The 19891-nt window shown below is 40.9% G+C and overlaps 1 protein-coding gene across 1 annotated transcript in view; it reads left to right on the top strand.

Annotated features, from left to right (window-relative positions):
* The window catches only part of LOC125456667 (bromodomain-containing protein 3-like), a 143158-nt gene that overhangs the window by 62432 nt on the left and 60835 nt on the right, over positions 1-19891 (top strand). Inside the window, exons 9-12 of the mRNA XM_059648083.1 lie at positions 3901-4058; positions 7055-7420; positions 13853-13981; positions 15730-15909. Of these exons, the coding sequence (XP_059504066.1) occupies positions 3901-4058; positions 7055-7420; positions 13853-13981; positions 15730-15909 (833 nt within the window). The remainder of the gene's footprint in view (positions 1-3900; positions 4059-7054; positions 7421-13852; positions 13982-15729; positions 15910-19891) is intronic.

Genomic DNA, 19891 nt, shown 5'->3' with positions numbered 1-19891 from the left:
GTGGCTGATGCACTTGAAATCATAATTGTCACTGATGATGTGCTGTTCCTTCAACCTTAGGAGTTATACCACCTCTTCAGGCTTGCCACCATCCAGCCACTTAGTTCTTTACTTAACTTGTTTTGTTTTAGTTTCGGAACATTACGAACCTTAACTGCTTTGGAACCATTGACCTTTACCCCTGGAAAGATGCTATTCAATCCATCCAAGTCAGTTCAATTTTGGAGTAGTATGAAACAGATCTCATTGCTCCAAAATTCTTCCATTATTGCCCATCGTCACCTTTTTCCAATTTTCCATTAAAGGTACAATGTTAATAACCACTCTGAATGTGTTGCATTATAGAGTACCTTTTCATTTTGCAACAGCTATCTGTAGAGAAGCTTTGAACTGATATAAGAAAAGAGAACTAATAAACAAAAGTAAACACCAGTTCTCTTAGAAGCTGAAATAGGAGAACTATAGGGAATGAAAAAGTGGCAGAGAGGTTAAACAAGTATTTCCTGTCTTCACAAGTTGAGCCACTAAACTGAAAGTGAGGTGCTTGTGCCCTAATGAGTAAAGAAAATGCAGTGTAAACATGAAATGATCTAAAAGCTGACAAATAGCCTGGATCTGACTGGCTTCATCCCTGGGTACTAAATGAGATAGTTAAAGCTATTTGATATGCTGATTGTGATCTTCTAAAATTGCTTAGATTCTGCAATGTGGTTTCCAGTGGTTTGGAAGATAGCAGTTTGTATACCCGTAGTGTAACTGAGGACGAGAAAACAAGGAAATACAATGTTACAGGTCAGTTAAACTGACATCAGGAGGGAAATGGTGACAAGTTTAAAAATCATGATGATTAGGCAAAAACAGTATTTTTATGGAGTATTGTTTCTCATATCTATTAACTTTGATAGAGGCATCAATTATTGTTCATTTTGACTTTTCGAAAGGCCTATGGAAAGTTCTTACATTCGATAAAGGCTCATGAGATTGAAGATAGGTTAGACGCAATTAATAATTGGTTAACATACTAAAAAGATGAGGAAGACATTAAGATTGTCAGGCTGTTACTAATGGTGTGTCTCAAGGGACTGGCACTGACAGTCTGTACAATATAAGAAATGGGAGCTGGAGAAGACAACTCAGCCCTTAGAGCAGGCTGTATCATTCAAGAGGATTGAGGCTGCCCTTGGACTTCAACACCATTTTTCTGTATAGTCCCTGTAATCTTTCACACCATATTATTAAAATTTATCAATCACTGTCTGGAATTTACTTAACAACTAGGTCTCTAGGGCAGAGAATTCTAGAGATTTGCCTTCACCCATGACAGATAGAGAAGGGATGTAATATGTGTACATGTGAGCAGATGATCAAGAAATACTTGGGAATTCCAAGAGGGTATAGATGAGTTAAGTAATGGCAAGACTTTGACATGACATAATATGGGAAATATTTATTCACTTTAGAAAGAAATGAAAACAGTCGAAGATAGCAATAATTGCAGGTGCTGAAATCGCAGTCAATACAGTCTGGAGCTGGAGGAACACAGCAAGTCATGCAGCATCAGAGGAGCAGGAAAGTTGACATTTCGGGTTTACACCCAGCAGTTTTTTAAATGGTGAAAAGCTATTAAATGTTAATGATCAGAGGAATTTGGTTAACTTTGTACAAGAAACACAAAATTAACACAGCAGCAAGCATTCAAGAAGGCAAATATTTTGTTGGCCATTATTGAAAGGATGTTCGAAGTGCAAAAGTAAGGAAGTCCTGCTGTATTTTTACAGGATTCAGTAAGACCATGCCTGAAGTATAATGTGCAGGTTTTGTTGTCACATCCAAGGAAGAATTCACTCACTTTTTGGGGGAAGCTACATGTGGCTTCGTTAGATTGATTCCTGGGATGAGGAAGTAGACTGTGAAACGACATAGTCTATAATCATGTATAAAAATGTGAGGTCATCATATTGACCCATTTAAAATGTTTAAGGGGCGCAGAGTTAATTGTGAGGTGGTTTCTACTGAATGCAGACTCTAGAACTAATGGCAATCATCCCCTTATCCTGATGCTATCACTGCATAATATGATGAGAAATTTCTTCACTTAGAGGATCATAAACTTTAACAATTCTGTATCCAGAGGGCTGTGGAAGCACAATCATTGATCTTGGAATTTAATAGATTCAATATATTTTTGGATTTTGGCAATGAGTGTTGAATGATAAAGCATGGTTGAGGTGAAGATCAGCTCTGACCTTTATTAACTGATGAAGCAGGAGCTGCATTTTTTTGTTTGTGTTCTCCTAACTTTTTTCTCTCTGCTTTCTTGGTAACTTCAAAATTCTTGGTTCCCTGTCACTGATAAGGCTACGGGCCAAGTGTTGGAAAATGGGGCTAGAGTAGACAGTATTTGACGGGCAGTGTGGAACCGATTGGGCAAAAAAGGCCTTTCTTCCATGCTGTAAAACTGATTCAGAATAATCTCTGTCTACTCACTCTATTGAACTACTTCATAATTAGGTGAAAAGGCAATTTGCAAGGGTGGGTACAAACAGTTTTTAGAGAGATATTGATAGGTTAAGTAAATGGGCAAGAAGTTGGCAAATGGGATATAATGTGGGAAATTAAGTTGTTCATTTTGGAAGGAGAACAAAATAACAGAATATTAGTTAAAATGAGAAAAACTGAAGAAACCCACAGTACACAGGGATTTGGAGGTACTTTGTGCATGAAACACAGAAAGCCAGCACACACGCAGCAGGTAATCAAGAAAGCGAATGAATGTTCACCCTTATTTCAAGGGGTTTGGAGTAGAAGAGCCGGGAAGACCACCTGCAACTACTAGGTAATGGCCAGACCATTTCTAGAGTAATGTGGACAGTGTTGGTCCCCCTTTTTTTTTAAAGAAAAGTTATTTCATAGGAGGTAATTCAGAGAAGGTTTACCAGAATGATCCCTGGTATGGAGGGATTGTCTTCTGAGCAAAAAAAACTGGTTGGGGACTTTCTTCTGGAGTTCAGAAGAATGAGAGATGATCTCATTGAAGCATAAAGAATTAAGGGGCTTGACAGCGTAAATGCCGAGAGGATGTACCCCTTGTAGGTGAGCCCAGGACCAGTGGGCATGTTCTCTGAATAAAGGAGTACTAATTTAAGATGGAGATGAGGAATTTCTTTTGAAGGTTGAAAGTCTTTTGGAGCAGTGTTCTTGTGTATATTTTAAGGCTGAGATTGATTTTCCTCTACTGCTGAAGAATCTAGGGTTACTGTTGTTCCTATTTCTTTATGGTCTTAAGTAATCTTGCATTAAATCTTCTCTCGACCATTTCTGCTGAAAAGTATATAGAATATACAACATAAAAACATGATTGACCTAGCTCGTCTATACCTGTTACTGCTTCACACAAGTTTTGTCCAACCTTTAATTTATCTCCTCTTTGTCAGTATTACCCTTTTTTACCATTTTCTACCTCATATATTAACATAGCCTTCTGTGATATGCAGTAATCTATCCCTTAACTATGCTTTCTCACCGAGCTTTGATAGTTCTACTGTCATAAGTCACTTCATAATTAGTGTCTCATACTCAAACTTTCCTAAAAATTTAACAAGGTATCCCAAATTGAACGTGGAACTGTAACTGTGGTCTAACAAGTGTTCTGCACAAATTGATATTTCCTGATTTTTGGAGCTTATACCTGTATCAGTTCAAATACTTGTACACATGTAAACGCGGCTACACAAATATAAACAATTATGTCTAAATTATCTTGTTCCAATTGCCATTTTATCATTTGTTTAGGGGTAATCCTGATTATACTTTTTGTTCTATTAACTAATCTAGCTTCTTGGTGAGTCATTTAGTGTTGAAAACTTGGACTCTCTGTGAGTATTGTTGTTCTTGTTATAGTGCCAGCGGTGTCTTCAACTGCACAATCAAAATTATGTCCACCCACAACTGTAGCTGGAAGTCAGAAACCAATGATTGTACTACCACCTCAGTCACGAATACCTTCATTGTCAGCCACTACACACACACCTTTATCAGCTGGACAGCCTGTTACAAAAGTAAGTATTTCTGTATTTGAACAGACTGTGACTTCGGAGGTCTGTCCTGCAAAGCCTGTTAAAAGAGCAGCCACTTTTACTTTTTAAAATCCCTGCAGTCTAAGCAGTGTATCTGTTAGCCTGCCTGTTCAGCTTTTGGGACATACTAATTTTCAGACCTTAATGAGGATAAATTTTTCCAGTACAGCTACAGCACTGACTTATGATTTGATTGATTTTATTTGTTACAAAATACTGTGGAAGTGTTGTATAATGTCACCACTCTGGCACCATCTTAAAACACAAAAATAAACCAAAACTTAGAATATGAAGGCAGAAAAATAAAGTGCTTAATTTTACAGCCCTCATTAAGTGCTCTGCCGTGGGCCTGGTGGCTGGGCACAAGCCCCCTTCTTGACACCACTGCCACTGGAACAGAAGTTGCCCCTCTTTGACACTATCTTGCCTTCCCCTGATGCCCTTGCCACTGAGTCCTTGCTGGACCTCAACACAGATGTCATTGCTGCTGCTGGGAACTGCACTGGGCTCTGACGCCTCCATGGTTCCACTCTGGTAATGTGGAAAATTGCCCAGGTATGTACTGTGTGCAAAAAGCAGAACAAATCTAATGCCAAATCAGCCTGCTCTGGGTCATCACCAAAGTGATTGAAGGGGTTTTCAGCACTGTCAAATGACATTTGCAAAGGAATAGCATGCTCAGTTTGGGTTCCCAGGCCTTTTGGCACCTGTTCTCATTACACATGCGCCAAACATGGACAAAAGAGCTATACCACAAGCTTTTGGGCCATCACTCTTTTGTCAGGTGAAGTGGCTTTCAGATAAACCTGTTGGACTATGACCTGGTGTTGTGTGACTTCTGACTTTGTCCACCTCAGTCCAACACCACCTGCTCAAAGTTCTCTGAAGAAACATTATGTAGACCTCCCAAGGTCTGTGCACAGCAATAGCTTCTGAAAGCAGAAGCTAATTGCCAGCACACCAGTTGGCATGAATGGAGCTTGCCAACATTTGTGTAACGCCTTAGCCAGAAGGTTGATCTTCCCCTTCATGAAAAGCATTCCTCCATCATAAGGTCAAATTGGGAGTTCACTGATCATGCAGTGTTCGGCGTCACTTGCATCTCCTCATTGAGTTTGTGTCCTTAACTCTGGCTTGGGTTGCTAGGTGGCAAGCAACATTTTTTGCCACAGAATTGCCAGGCAATGATGATCTCCAGCAAAAGAGAATTTATCACCCCTTGACATTTAATGGCACTACCATCATTGAAACTTCCATTATCAACATCCTGCAGTTCCTATTCACCAGAAATTGAACTGGCCAGAGCATGTAGCTGATGTGGTTACAACAGCAGGGCCAAGGCTAGGCATTTTGTAGTGAGTAATCACTTTTGTACTCTTGTCTGTTCACCATGGCCCAAGCCAGGGGTGTTTTTTTTTGTTTTTCCCCTAGGTGAGTGCAGATCCAACAGCACTTAAGCTTGACACTGTCTAGGACAGCAATCTATATGAGTCAATTTCCATTTGCTTCCTTCACCACCAACACACTGGCACCATTGTGTGTTGGCTACAAGATGCATTGCAGTAACACTCAAAGCTCCTTTAATAGCATCCGCCAAATCCACAACCCCTGCCTTCTGGAAGGACAAGGGCAGCTGATGCATATAGGCATCACCACCAAGTTCCCCACCACGCTGCATGCCATCCTGATTTGGAACTATACCTGCTCCTTCACTGTCAAAATCCTGTAACTGTCTTCATCACATCACAACACCCCATGGATTATTGTGGTTGAAGAAGGCAATTTAACATTACCATTTCCATGGGAGTTGGAGATAACTAATGAATGCTAGTTTGGCCAGTGATGATCCATGTCTCATGAATGAAGACGCAACCAATTTGAGGAAAGGGACCTGCTTGGGCAGCCTTTCTCTTGATGAGTCCTATGAGGTGGTCAACACAACACTTCTGTTTTTTTTTGATTAGTCAAAGTTCTCACTGAATTTCAGAGTAAGTAGTGTTAAGCTTGGCAAAGTGTTCCAGAAAATTTCAAAATCTCTCTTCAAACCTCCAGCAACTAGGAAAAGAGAGTCTGCCTTTTGAAGTAAAGCTCAAATGCTAAGCAATGGCCTGGTGGTATTATCACTGGACTGTTAATCCAGAAACCCAGATAACATTCTGGGTACCCAGGTTTGAATCCTGCCATGCTGGAAGTTGAATTCAGTAAATATCTGGAATTAAGAATTTAACGATGGCTATGAATCCATTGTTTGTCAGGAAAAACCCATCTGATTCGCTAATACCCTGTAGGGAAGAAAACAGCCATCTTTACCTGGTCTGGTCTACATGTGATTCCAGACCCACAGCATTGTGCTTGACTCTTAACTGCCTTCTGGGTAATTAGGGATGAGCAATAAATGCTGCCCAGCCAGCGACACCCTCATCCCATTAATGAATAAAGAAACTATTTCTTTACTCCTCTGGCCACTGTTAGGGAAACGTGTCAAGTTTAATGCTGTTGGCCAAAATACTTAAGCAGTCTTGATGATGAGTGTTAGAATGCAATTTAGGTAGATGAGGCTTGTAACTCCTCCAAATCAGTGTGCTGAACTCCACCTTCCTCAGATGAAGTCTTGTACCAAATGTCTACTCAACTCAACCTCTTGTTGGCTACACTGAAAACTCTTTAAAATCTGAAGGAACAATCCTGAATTGTTTTAAGTGGAAGCACAATCCAGATCTAATCATTTAGATGAGGCTACTTGAATGTTGAGAATTAAACCAGGCACTAGGTTTCAGCAAATACATTTGCCTGCCAAGTGCATATCGGTGTGTGTTTGAAGAGATCATTGGAAGTGTTATAATGAAGAAAATATTGAAATACTGTGAATAGAGTTTGAATAGATGCGATTGAACTTTGGGGAAAAGGCTTGATCTCTCCTGTTCACGTGTTTCAACTTTGAACTGGCTGTCTTTAATGTATTCATTTTTCCTTTTAAGGCAAAGAAAGGTATTAAAAGGAAGGCAGACACTACTACACCCTCTACTTCAATTTTCACAATGAGTAGTACGTCCTCGCCAGTACACTCGGATTACAAGCCCACAAAAATCTGCACCCTGAGTGAAGTCAGTCAGTCAAGTAAGCCGCCCACAAAAGATCTACCAGATTCTCAACAGCATCCAGCTAGGAAAAAAGAAAAGTTGACAACACATTTGCAATTTTGCAATAATATTCTCAAAGAAATGTTTGCAAAGAAGCATGCAGCATATGCGTGGCCTTTCTATGAACCGGTGGATGCTGAAGCATTGGGACTTCATGATTATCATGATATTATTAAACATCCCATGGACCTTAGTGCTGTGAAAGTAAGTTAATTTAATCTCTGTCACTCTCCAGACCTTCCAATGCTGAATAAAGTGCCTATCATCTGTTTAATGAGGTAGTCAATTTCCATAAACCACATTTGGATATGTTCTTTTGATCCTGTATAGCAGAGTTAAACGCTTTCAAATTTTGAAACTGTCTTGCATTTCATTGTCAGCTTTGCACTAAAGTAGGTTGGTGCATTAATAGTCATCATAATCTGAGCCTTTAGGGGGCTGTGGAGTCATTACATTGCTTGTTTTATAAGCGCTAAACTTGCATTTGGTAGATTTGTGAAAAGGATGCCATTAATACAATGATAATGGCATTGTGTAGCAAAGGGAACCTGAAAGAAGCTGGACTGGACCAGGGATTGTGCAGTAAAACATAGGTGGGAAAATTCTGAGTGAAAAGGATCGTGTAAATCCGAAGAAAAACTGTACAAAGATCTGTGGATGCTGGAGCTGTGAAGCAAACAAAAACATTGCTGGAGGACCAGAGCAGGTCTGGCAACATCTGAAGAAGAACCCATTAATGTTTCAAGTCCAGTGACCCTTCTTCACAATTGGAATTCTTTAAAGTTCTGCGGAAGGATCATTGGACTCAAGATGTTAACTCTGTTTTCTGACTACATGTCATGCATAGTTTGGAACGTTCTGACTTTTTCCAGTTTGTAAAAACTTATGGTACCACAACTCTCAATCTTCTTTAGTCATTTCAGGATTTGGGCATTACCAGCTAGCCAACATTTATCAGCCATTCCTAGTTGCCCATCTAAAGATGGTGGAGAGCTGCCTTCTTGAACCACGGCAGTTCTTTTGGTGCAGGTAGGTCTACGCCAAATATGTAATGCTATTGTGGAGGGACTTCCAAAATTCAGCAACACTGAAGGAACAGTGATATATTTGCAAGTGATGATTGCGTGCACCTTGGAAGGGAACTTTCAAGTGAAATTGTTTCCATGTATCTGCTGCCCTTGTCAGAGATGATGGATGAATAAGGTTTGAAAATGAGGTCTGAGAAGCCTTAATAAATTTCTGCGTAACATCTTGTAGATAGTAGTGTGTACTGTTCACTCCCTCCCCCAGAGGAATGTGATGCCAATGAAGCAAGCTGTTTGGTCCTGGATGGTGTTGACACAATGAAGAGTTTGTTTTCATTGCTAATTTAAAACTGGTGTTAAACACTCAAATGGTTCTCCGGGGAGCCGTTGATTATTCCAACCGTTTAGGGGTTTTGGTGTTGTAATGTCACTGGAGTAGTAATCCAGTGCGCCAAGCTAATACCCAGGGCATATGTGTTCAAATCTCACCAAGGTAGCTGGTGGAATTTAATCAGTAAAATGGGAATTACAGGTTAGTCAGTATTGGTGACCACAAAATTGGTACTCATCTGGTGACTTAATTTCTTTTAGCAAAAGAAAGTAGTAATACTTACTGGTCTGGCCCCGATGTGACGTGAGAGCCACAGTGTTAGTTGATTTTGAGGCCCTAAAGGTCTAGCAAGCCACTCAGTTCAAGTGCAGTTAGGGATGTAGAAAAATACTGGACTCATTAATGATATCTGTATCTCATGGGCTGGTGGGAAGAGTCTTCAGGACATTTGCAGCATAATCTTGTCACTAGAATTCACAAAACCCCCACCACCACCAATGTTTCCCTCGAATGAGTTATATTCTGAAACTAGTGGTAAATCTGAAGTATTTCATTGTATTAAAGCAAAGTTCTATCTCTGAAGTAAAATTGTATCTGCGTCAAGGTCCTGATTCATAAATGATGGATCAGTTCATAACTGAATTACTTGTTTTTTATGTCAGTTCTTGATGTTAAGAGCATTGTAACAATGGTTTAAGAATGTACAGTGTCCAGTACATTAGTTTTATAGGCGTGAAAGAGGAAAATTTAAGTTTGAAATTACTATCCTTGAAGAACAGAGCCACTGGACTGGGTTTGCAGTAAGTGGTGAGGGAAGCAAGAAGGAAAAATTTACTTGATCACATCCTCACCATCTACATGTCATAGATGTACCTGCCATGATCAGTAGTAGTGATCGCTGTAGTCCTTCAGAGACAAAATCCCATCATCACTTCAAAGATGCCTTTAGACTACATTGGGAAATAAAAACCAAAAAATGAAAGTTTTGGATTTTTCTTCACAACTCAAAGGAAAGTGGAACTGTGTGATCATTTAATGGATACGCAAGGACATATAACTTTACTGGAAGCTAGGTTATGATACACTTGAGATCCATTGGTGTAGGGTGTCTATGAAAGAAGGGTCCCAACCTGAAATGTCAGCTTTGCTGTTCCTCTGCTGCCTAGCCTGCTGTGTCCCTCCAGCTCCACACTTTGTTAGCTTAGCCATGGGTCTTGGGTTTGCTTAAATGGCACTTTATCACCAGACTTACAGAAAGCCTTCAGCAAGTGAAATATTGCAGTTCCTTTTTAATTGAAATAACACTCTAGCTCGAGCCAAGACAAGCTATTGAATTGAGGATTGCAATGACAAAGCAATGTCATCAACAAAAACCACAATGAAAATTGGGGAAAGCCATCTCATTCTGTTGACGTTAACTTTGATTCGTGGTCTTGGTGATATTTTTCTGTTTTCTACCACAACATTCTTAAAAATACTACATTTTATCCACGAATGAATGTTTAGATTTAAAGGGGGTATAGTTTGTCTGCATTAGTAATCTGTTTCTGTCATATGTTAGAGAATGCATTCGTTATAATAAAAAATTTCTTTTACCCATTGTTTAAAACTGGTGACAATTTCTTTCATCTTAGTGCTCATGGTCAGGCATTAACAATCCCAGAGTTTAAAACAGTCATATTTCATGCTTGCAATTACTAATAGAATAGTAGGACTTAATTTCCGGCTCACTCTTTCACCTCGGGTTGCCACAAGTTGTGCAAAACAACAACCATACTAAATGTGACTTCAAACAGATCTGGCAATTTCATGCTGGCATCTAAAATGTGCTGAGAGTGATCAGCAGAGTTGTATTCAACAGCAGTCTGTAATTTCTGGGCCTGGCATATTCTGTACTCCTCCATTCCCATCAGCCAGATGATCTTGTTCAATGAAAAGTGCAGGAAGGCATGTCAGCATCGTCAACAGCAACACCGGGCATCTCTAAACATGAGATTTCAACCTGGTGAGCCTACAGCACAAGGCTATATTTCCACGTCATACAGTGGAAGCAGGGGTCAATAGATTGGTTGAGAGGTTCTTAGCCCTGTCAATCAGATATACCCTCTTCAGCTCTGCCATATTGTGATTGGTGGTGGACAAATACATAGTTAACAGGAGGTGGAGGCTCCACAAAAATCCATATCCTTGATGAAAGTGTAGCCCAATATATGAGAGCAAAAGACAAGTTGGAGGCACTTGCATCATCTGCAGCCAAAAGTGCTAAGTTGAGATCCATCTCTACGTCTTCCAGAGTACCAACATCATAGATGCCAGTCTTTGCCAATTATATTCATTCCATGTGATATCAATAAGTAGCTGAGGGCATGGGACACTGCTATATTCTGTCACTAATGCAACGTTTGGATTCTGCTAGAGCTTGGTTCCTAATCTCATAACAGCCTTGATGCAAAAATGGACAAAAGAGCTCACGTTAAATGAGAGATAAGTGACTGCCCTTGCATTAAATCCGCAGTCAACATAGTAGGCGTTTAAAAAGCCCCTGCAAAATTAGTGTCAGTAGGAATTGGAGAAAACTTACCACTGGTTGGAGAGAGCGATGCAGCACAACAGGTGGTTGTGGTTGTTGGTTAATCATTTCAGTTCCTGGACATCACTGCTGGAGTTCCTCAAGATATTACCTTGGCCTTAACCACTTCTGGCTGTTCCATAAATAACCTTCCTGCTATCCATAATGTTAGAAATGGGGATAATTGAAAAATGGTAAATGGCGCTTCAGATACTGCTGCAGTATGTATACGTATGCAGGAAAATTTGAGCAACGTTTTGGGCTTTGGCTGACAAGTAATAAATAGTCATTACTTAATAACTGTGTAGTACAAATACTATATTCTGATAAGAGGTTTTAATCTTCATTCTTTGATTGTTCAATGGCATTACCATTGCTGAAATTCCCGCTGTCAACACTTGGGGTTATGATTGACCGGCCATGTGAATATGATATACATAAGAGCAGGTCAAACACTAGGAATCCCGCAGCAAGTAACTGTGATTCCTTGCCTGGATGAGTGTAACTCCAACAAGATTTGAAGATGCTTGACACCATCCAAATGACCTGCTTGATTGGCACCATATCTGACATTTTCAACCTTGATTCCCTTCACCATTGCACAGTCACCTGTATATTCTGTCTACAAGATGCACTGCAGTAACTCACCAAGGCTGCTTGTAACTCCCAAACCTATGAAGTCTCCCTAGAAGGACAAAGCAGCTGTTACATAGAAACAGTGCCGTCTGCAGGTACCCCTCAAAACCATACACCATCCTAACATGGAAGTAAATTGCCATTACATCACTAACCGCGCCAAAATCGTGAAGTTCTTTTGTACTTGTACTGAACATGCCCCTACGTCCCCAAAAAACCGCAGAGGTTCAAGAAGACAGCTTACTTCCCCCATCTCTAGGCAGTTAGAGAGGGGGAATAAGTCAGCAGGGCTCACCCTTTATTTATCTCTTGATGTTTTGAACTAAATCTTGCTGTTTAGGCCCTCATAATTTTTGTTAATGTATTACGCTGTATTAAATCAATCTTCAGAACGTTTTGTCCTTTGTTGTCTCACAAAATTGTCATTACTTCTTAAGACCAATCATTTGTATTCCTGATTCTGATGAATATTGGAAGGAAAATGTTAAAGCCTAGTGATACTGAAGATAATGGACAGCTCCACAAATACCAACTTTGTATCATTTGATGCTAGAAACACTGTTGCATAAGATCTAAGTGACACGTTAAGCAGGAGAAAAAGTTGAATGTTTTTCATTGCCATTTTCTGAGCCCTATCCTTGAGGTTTCTTGGCGGGGCAAGATGATTAATTCAGAAGTACGGGAGTATACTAATTCCATCCAGATGAAACACTGAGCCATGTTAGACAGATGGATTATGGATATATACCTGTTGATCTTCTTCTGTACAACAAACTGACCGTGTGTCATGATGGGTTCCTGTTGCTGGTGGAAATTAACTGATGTAGACCAGACTAATGTTGATACTGGTAATTGTGTAGCCCTCCTGTAAAGAAAAATGACTGCATAAATGTGTAATGTAGTTGGCATGAATACCTGTTGTTGGATACAGAATCCACCTAAAACGAGAACTTTTATTTTCTGAAATTTCTTCAGGTTTCTGAAGAAGGGTCACTGGACCTGAAATGTTAACTCTGCTTTCTGTCCACAGACACTGTCAGACCTGCTGACATTTTCCAGCAATTTGTTTTTCAGATTTACAGCATCTACAGTTCTTTTGTTTAGTTTTAAATTTTCCTTTTGTTTTCTTCATAAAAAGAATTATTTGTTCTATAAGATGTACTTTAAAGTGAAGGTTTATGCCCTGAACTGATGCTGACAGAAGGGTCTAGGCCCGAAACATCAGCCTTCCTGCTGCTTGGCCTGCTGTGTTCATCCAGTTCTACACCTTGTTATCCCAGATTCTCCAACATCTGCAGTTCCTACTATCTCTGCATGCTGATTGTTTGTCTACAAGCTCATCTACTGTCCACCAAAACAAAGATGAATTGGTGAGAAGAGAAATTGAGTAAACAGGCCCATGAATTTTGTGTCTTTTCAGACTATTGTTTTCTGTAGCAAATACAACACACTGACCTGCAAGAATTAGTTTCTCAAGCCACACTAGGCAATGTTCAACACAATTAAGCATCAAGGTGTGAATCTTTGAGTTAAGGCTGTAAAAGAAGGGACATCATAGGAACCTAGCAGTCCCAGTACAATCTGGAGTCAGATTATAGCTTGATTTCGAAATGCAGTAATGAAAACATCTAAGTGGTTAGCTTTTGGCATGATGCGTGCAACTCCGTTATAGTGTTGTCATGTTTGATGTGGTTTGTTGGACCTTGTGCATAATAAAATTAAAACATTTTTTAAATGCACTGTTACTGCACTTATATTTCTAGCATTTACCATGTTGTAAGCTTGTTTCTGGCCTTGAGTGTCTTCAACCAGTATTAATGATTAGCATTGTTACTAAAATTAAATTAAGATCAACTAATGCAAGGAATCACAGCCATGGTTTGTGATATATATTTGACTATTGTGGAGTTTATTTTTTTTAGATCATATTTTAAACTTTTAAGTAAAGTTCTTAATGAATATCAAATCCTTTTTTCAGGAGAGGAAATCCAGGCAGTTTTTCTGCACTGAAATCAACGAGCAAAGTTTGATATACTTGATGTTCTAACAAGTTTTGTTTCAACTTCTCTTTCAAGAGAAAAATGAACAACCAAGAATACAAAAATAGCCAGGAGTTTGCTGCAGATGTGAGGTTAATGTTTTTGAACTGTTACAAGTATAATCCACCTGACCATGAAGTCGTAACTATGGGTAGAAAGCTTCAGGTAAGAGAATGTTATATCCACTCATGAAAAATTAATATTGTTATGACTGATCCCTGAGTGACGTCACCCAATTTATTATGGCCCCATAAAAACCAAAAGAACTGCGGGTGCTGTAAATCAGGAACATGAGGAAGGGGTCACTGGACCTGAAATGTTAATTCTGTTTTCTCCTCCACAGATGCTGCCAAACTTGCTGAGCTTTTCCAGCAACTTTTGTTTTTGTTATTATGCCCTCTAGATGGAATACGCCAAATTGCACAACTCCCAAGTGAAAAAGGATGAACTGGCTCCCATCTTCATGTATCCATATGTTTCCCCACCCCTCCTCCCCCCTCCCCAACCCCCAGAAGTGACCAGCCATAAAGATGAAATGCACATTTTCATAGGTGCTGCCTGAGCCAGGCTTTCTCAGGTTAATGTAAGAATTTATTAATTATTAAACACAAAAGGAATCCATTCAGTACATAAAGATCAGAGATAAGGGGAGTCTTAAAAAAAATTGCATCAAGGTACATAACTAAATCAGAGCTATATGAAAGACAGCCATGATGTTGCTAGCCAAGCAATTGATTTTGAGGTTCTTAGATTTGCAGGCCACCTAATAGGCCGAATCCTTTTGTAGCTAAGATTTTGTTTGCAATCTGACTTTAAGCAAAGAGAAAGTGAGACCTTCTTCCTTTCTGTCAACCAGACTGCTCTCTTTTTTTTCTCCCAGTATTTTCATTGTCCGAGTTAATTCATGATTGACTGTAGTTTAAAGGGAGTGTGCGTTGCAGACTAATTCCTTTTCGTTAAAGCTCCTTTAACACCCATCAGGCATAATGTTTTGTGGTCTGTATTGTGGCTGGGATAATATACACGGGGCCCCCCAGTCAGTCAGTCACTAAACTAAATTACGCAGAACTTTCAGGGTTTTATTTTGGCTATATGTCATCACTTTTAAAAACAAACTGTAATAAAAAGTTGAATTTGTAGGTGATCTGGCATTATGATCCACAATGTGACGAACATTCATAACCAATAGTTTAATTGTTTTGCTGAATTACCTAGAAAAATGCTTCGCAAAATCTTACCTCCTACATGGTATAATTGTTGCCTGCAGTATCTGTCACACCTGTAAAGTGACACTGTATGTAGAAGATTGACAGTTAACCAGTAACATGCCTGAGTCACTATGTTTTGAGTCACCATTCATCTTCATATTCTGTTTATTGAATATTGCCATGGAGCAGTTTTAATTTTACAGACCTTTGTGGCTCTTCCATCTCCCACTCCGTACAACTGTGATCTTAATGCAGGATTTGGTTGAATGGATGTGACTCAAAGGGAGAGCAACTGATGACAATAAAATTTCATTGTTAGCATCAAAAGAAAAGTATTTGACTTATAAATCCTGAATCCTACTGTACTTAAAGCTGCTGCACTAGCTTGAATTATCAAATTGTCACGTTTGAGCTAATACACAAATTTTTGTTGATGTTTGGAATGGCATTTGCAGTTTTAAATGATATTGTTATCCCAATACAATTATTTCTATGCACTGTTCTACTCAATTGAGGTCATGTAATTAAGTGCAGCAGCATGAGAGGGAGGTTTGGGTGCAAAACCTTAGTTTTATTCAAACTGTTATCTTTGTCACTTACATAGCATATATGTCATTAAAGCTTCAGAGAGAAAAGCAATGCTTTAGAAGAAACCCATTTTTAAACTAGTTCTCCAGTTAATCTGTATCCACTTTGTTAAAACAGGATGTTTTTGAGACGCTATTTGCACAAATATCTGAGCCTGTTAAAGCTGCATCATCGGCACAATCTACAACTCATTTCATTGAATCATCAGGTGAAGATAGTGACAGTTTCTCTGCTGAAAGTAGCTCCGACAGCTTAAGAAAAGAACAGAAGGATCGCCTTGCTCAGCTTCAATATCAGGTTTACAAAGAATTTCTAAAACGAAAAAACTTATTTAAAAATAAGATTTCAGTTAAAAAATTATTCTGTCTTAATGCCACTAATTTCTCAAATTGCTTAGTTTGTTTTTCCTCATGGCCAGATGTGTACACTAACTAGGAGATCATATAATTACAAAACTGTATATTTGACTGTTGGTACTCCATTCTATTAAGGCATGTTGTTCCAAAATTGGATCCTGATCATTCATATCATGAGTTGAGAAAATTTCCTTTTTCTGTGATTTCTTAGTTGTTGAGGCATGTATTGGCTTTCCTCGAAAAGCAGAGGCTGTCATTGGTGAGTTACTGTAGCATATCCTTATTTGAAGCCCCAGCCATTCTGCAGTTGCCAGGATTTGTATCTGTACCTGTGACCACTTAACATTTGACTTTTTTATTTCAAGTCTACACCCAGTCTCCGGCATTGGAAACCCATGGATTCCATGAACTATACCAGTTCCGATTTTGCATTCTTTGGTCAAAGCCAATTTCATTCTCCTCCAAATCATTTATATATATATTACAAATAGCAAAGGTCCCACACTGATCCCCGAGGAATGCCACTAGTCACAGCTGTCCATTCAGAAACGCACCCTTCCACTGCTACACTGTCTTCCATGACTGAGCCAGTTTTTTTAATCCATGTTGCACCTCTGACCCTGTGACTACCTTCTGTATCAGTCTGCGATAAGGGCCCTTGTCAAAGGCCTTACTGAAGTCCACGTAGAAAATATCCACTGCTGTACCCTCATCAATCATCTTCGTCACTTCATCAAAAAACTCAACCAAGTTAATGAGACATGACCAACAAAACCATGTTGCCTCTCGCTAACACATTCACTGATGTCAAGTTGGGAGTTAATCCTGCCTTGATGCATCCTCTCCAGTAATTTCCCTACCACCGACGTAAGGCTCAACAGCCTGTAGTTAGCTGGATTATCCTTGCCACCTTTCTTAAACAAAGGAACAACATATTAGCTATTCTCTAATCCTCTGGGACCTCCCCCGTAGCCAGTGAGGATACAAAGATTTCCCTCAAAGCCCCAGCAATTTCCTCCCTTGCCTCTCTCAGTATTCTGGGGTATATACCATCAGGCCCTCCGGACTTGTCTACCTTGATGTTTTCAAAGACCCCCAATACCATATCCCTTTTGACCTCAACATGACATAAACTATCTACACACCCTTCCCTAGACTCCTCAACCACCAAATCCTTGTCTACGGTGAATACTGACGCAAAGTACTCATTTAATACCTCACCCAGTCCCTCCTGGCTCTGTATATAAATTTTCTTCCCTGTCCTTGAGTGGGCCAACCCTCTGGCTACCCTCTTGCTCTTTATACATATGTAAAAAGCCTTGGGATTTTCCTTAGTCCTGTTGGTCAGTGACTTTTCAAGACCCCTTTTAGTCCTCCTGACTCTTTGCTTAAGTTTCTTTCGACTTCCCTTGTACTCCACCCTTGCTTTGTGTGTTTCCAGCCTCCTAGCCTTGATAAATGCTTCCTTTTTGTTTTTGATTAGGCTCGCAATATCTCTCATTATCCAAGAGTCCCTAAACTTGCCATATTTATCCTTCATCCCTACAGGAACAGGTGCCAGTCCTGAGCTCCCAGCAACTTCCACTTGAAAGCCTCCCTCGCACCATATGTTGATTTGCCCTCAAACATCTCTCCAATCTACATTCTTCAGTTCCTGCCCAATGTTGTAATTAGCCTTCCCCCAATTCAGTACCTTCACCTGACAACTACACCACCTATTTTTGTCCATCAGTACCTTTTTAAAGCTTACTGAATTGCTTTCGCTTTTCCCGAGCTGCTCTCCTACTTAGACGTCGACCACCTGGCCAGGCTTATTCCCCCACTGCTAGGTCCAGTACGGCCCCTTTCCTAATTGGACAATCTACTTAAAGTTTCAAGAAGCCCTCTTGGATGCTCCTTACAGTCTCTGCTCCGTCCGAGCCCCATGCACTAAATGAGTCCAGTCAATGTATGGGAAGTTAAAATCACTCAACAGCCAACCTGTTACTCTTACATCTTGCCAAAATCTCCCTACCTAACTGTGGTATCTTCTGGCTGTTGGGAAGTCTATAAGTAAACCCCAAACATTGTGATTGCACCCTTCCTGTTCCTGAGTTCTCCCATGTTGCCATGCTGCATGAGCTGTCTGAGGTGTCCTTCCGCAGTACAGCTGTGATATTCTCCTTAACAACTCCCCAACCCATTTTACATCCTCTTCTATCCCACCTGGAACATTAAGCTGCCAATCCTGGCCCCTCCCTTAACCAAGTCTGTGTAATAGCAGCAACATCACAATTACAAGTACTGATCCAAGCTCTAAGTTCATCTGCCTTACCTGTTAAATGTCCCGCATTGAAACAGATGCAGTTCAGTCCAACAGACCCACTTTGTTTCACAACCACAGTTCCCTCTCAGTCAATTCACGCTTGCTTTGTTCCCATCCTCCTGCCAAGCTATTTTTCTTGCCTGTAAAGTCCAGGGTCCTGTGTTTTAGTATATGTAGCTTCCAGTACAGGCAGGTCTGCCACACAGCAGGCCCAACTGATCTTCAATAAAAGATAGTGGGAACTGCAGATGCTGGAGAATCCAAGATAACAAAGTGTGGGGCTGGATGAACATAGCAGGCCAAGCAGCATCTTAGGAGCACAAAAGCTGACTTTTGGGCCTAGACCCTTCATCAGAAAAGGGGGATGGGAGAGGATTCTGAAAAAAATTAGGGAGAGAGGAGAAGAGAGCTGAAGAGGAAGTATGGGTGGGGAGGTGGGAAGGGGATAGGTCAGTCCAGGGAGCACGGACAGGTCAAGGGGCAGGATGAGGTTAGTAGGTAGGAAATGGTGGTGTGGCTTGAGGTGGGAGGAGGGGTAGGTGAGAGGAAGAACAGGTTAGGGAGGCGGGGATGAGCTGGGCTGGTTTCGGGATGCAGTGGTGGGGAGGGGAGATTTTGAAGCCTGTGAAATCCACATTGATAACATTGGGCTGCAGGGTTCCCAAGCGGAATATGAGTTGCTGTTCCTGCAACATTGGGGTGGCATCATTATGGCACTGCAGGAGGCCCAGTATAGACGTGTTGTCTAAGGAATGGGAGGGGGAGTGGAAATGGGTCGCGACTGGGAGGTCCAGTTGTTTACTGTGAACAGAGTGTAGGTGTTCTGCAAAGCGGATCCCCAAGCCTCCGCTTGGTTTCCCCACTGTAGAGGAAGCCACACCGTGTACAGCGGATGCAGTGTACCACATTGGTGGATGTGCAGGTGAACATCTGCTTGATGTGGAAAGTCATCCTGGGGCCTGGGATGGGGGTGCAGGAGGTGGAGTTTGGGTAGGTGTAGCACTTCTTGCAGTTGCAGGGGAAAGTGTCGGGAATGATGGGGTTGGAGGGGAGTGTGGAGCGAACAAGGGAGTCGCGGAGAGAGTGGTCTCTCCGGAAGGCAGATAAGGGTGGGGTGGGAAAAATGTCTTCAGTCCTGGCGTCGGACTGTAGATGGTGGAAGTGTTGGAGGATTATGCGTTGTATCCAGAGGTTGGTAGGGTGGTACGTGAGGACAAGGGGGATTCTCTTTTGGCAGTTATTGCGCAGGCGGGGTGTGAGGGATGAGGTGCGAGAGACACGCTCGAGGGCTTTCTCAACCACTGCGGGGTGGGGGGGGATGTTGCGGCCCTTGAAGAACGAGGATATCTGGGATGTGCAGGAGTGGAATGCCTCATCCTGGGAGCAGATGTGGCAGAGGCGAAGGCATTGGGAATAGGGGATGGAATCTTTGCAGGAGGGTGGGTGGGAGGAGGTGTATTCTAGGTAGCTATGGGAGCCGGTGGGCTTGAAATGGACATCGGTTTATGGATAGTTGCTGGAGATGGAGATAGGAAGGTAAGGGATGTGTTGGAGATGGTCCAGGTGAACTTGAGGTTGGGGTGGAATGTGTTGGTGAAATGGATGAACTGTTTGAGCT

The sequence above is a fragment of the Stegostoma tigrinum genome, chromosome 8, assembly GCF_030684315.1.
Source record: "Stegostoma tigrinum isolate sSteTig4 chromosome 8, sSteTig4.hap1, whole genome shotgun sequence".
Classification (NCBI taxonomy): domain Eukaryota; kingdom Metazoa; phylum Chordata; class Chondrichthyes; order Orectolobiformes; family Stegostomatidae; genus Stegostoma; species Stegostoma tigrinum.
The sequence above is the reverse complement of the archived record's forward strand: the minus strand, read 5'-3'. Positions and strand labels throughout refer to the sequence as shown.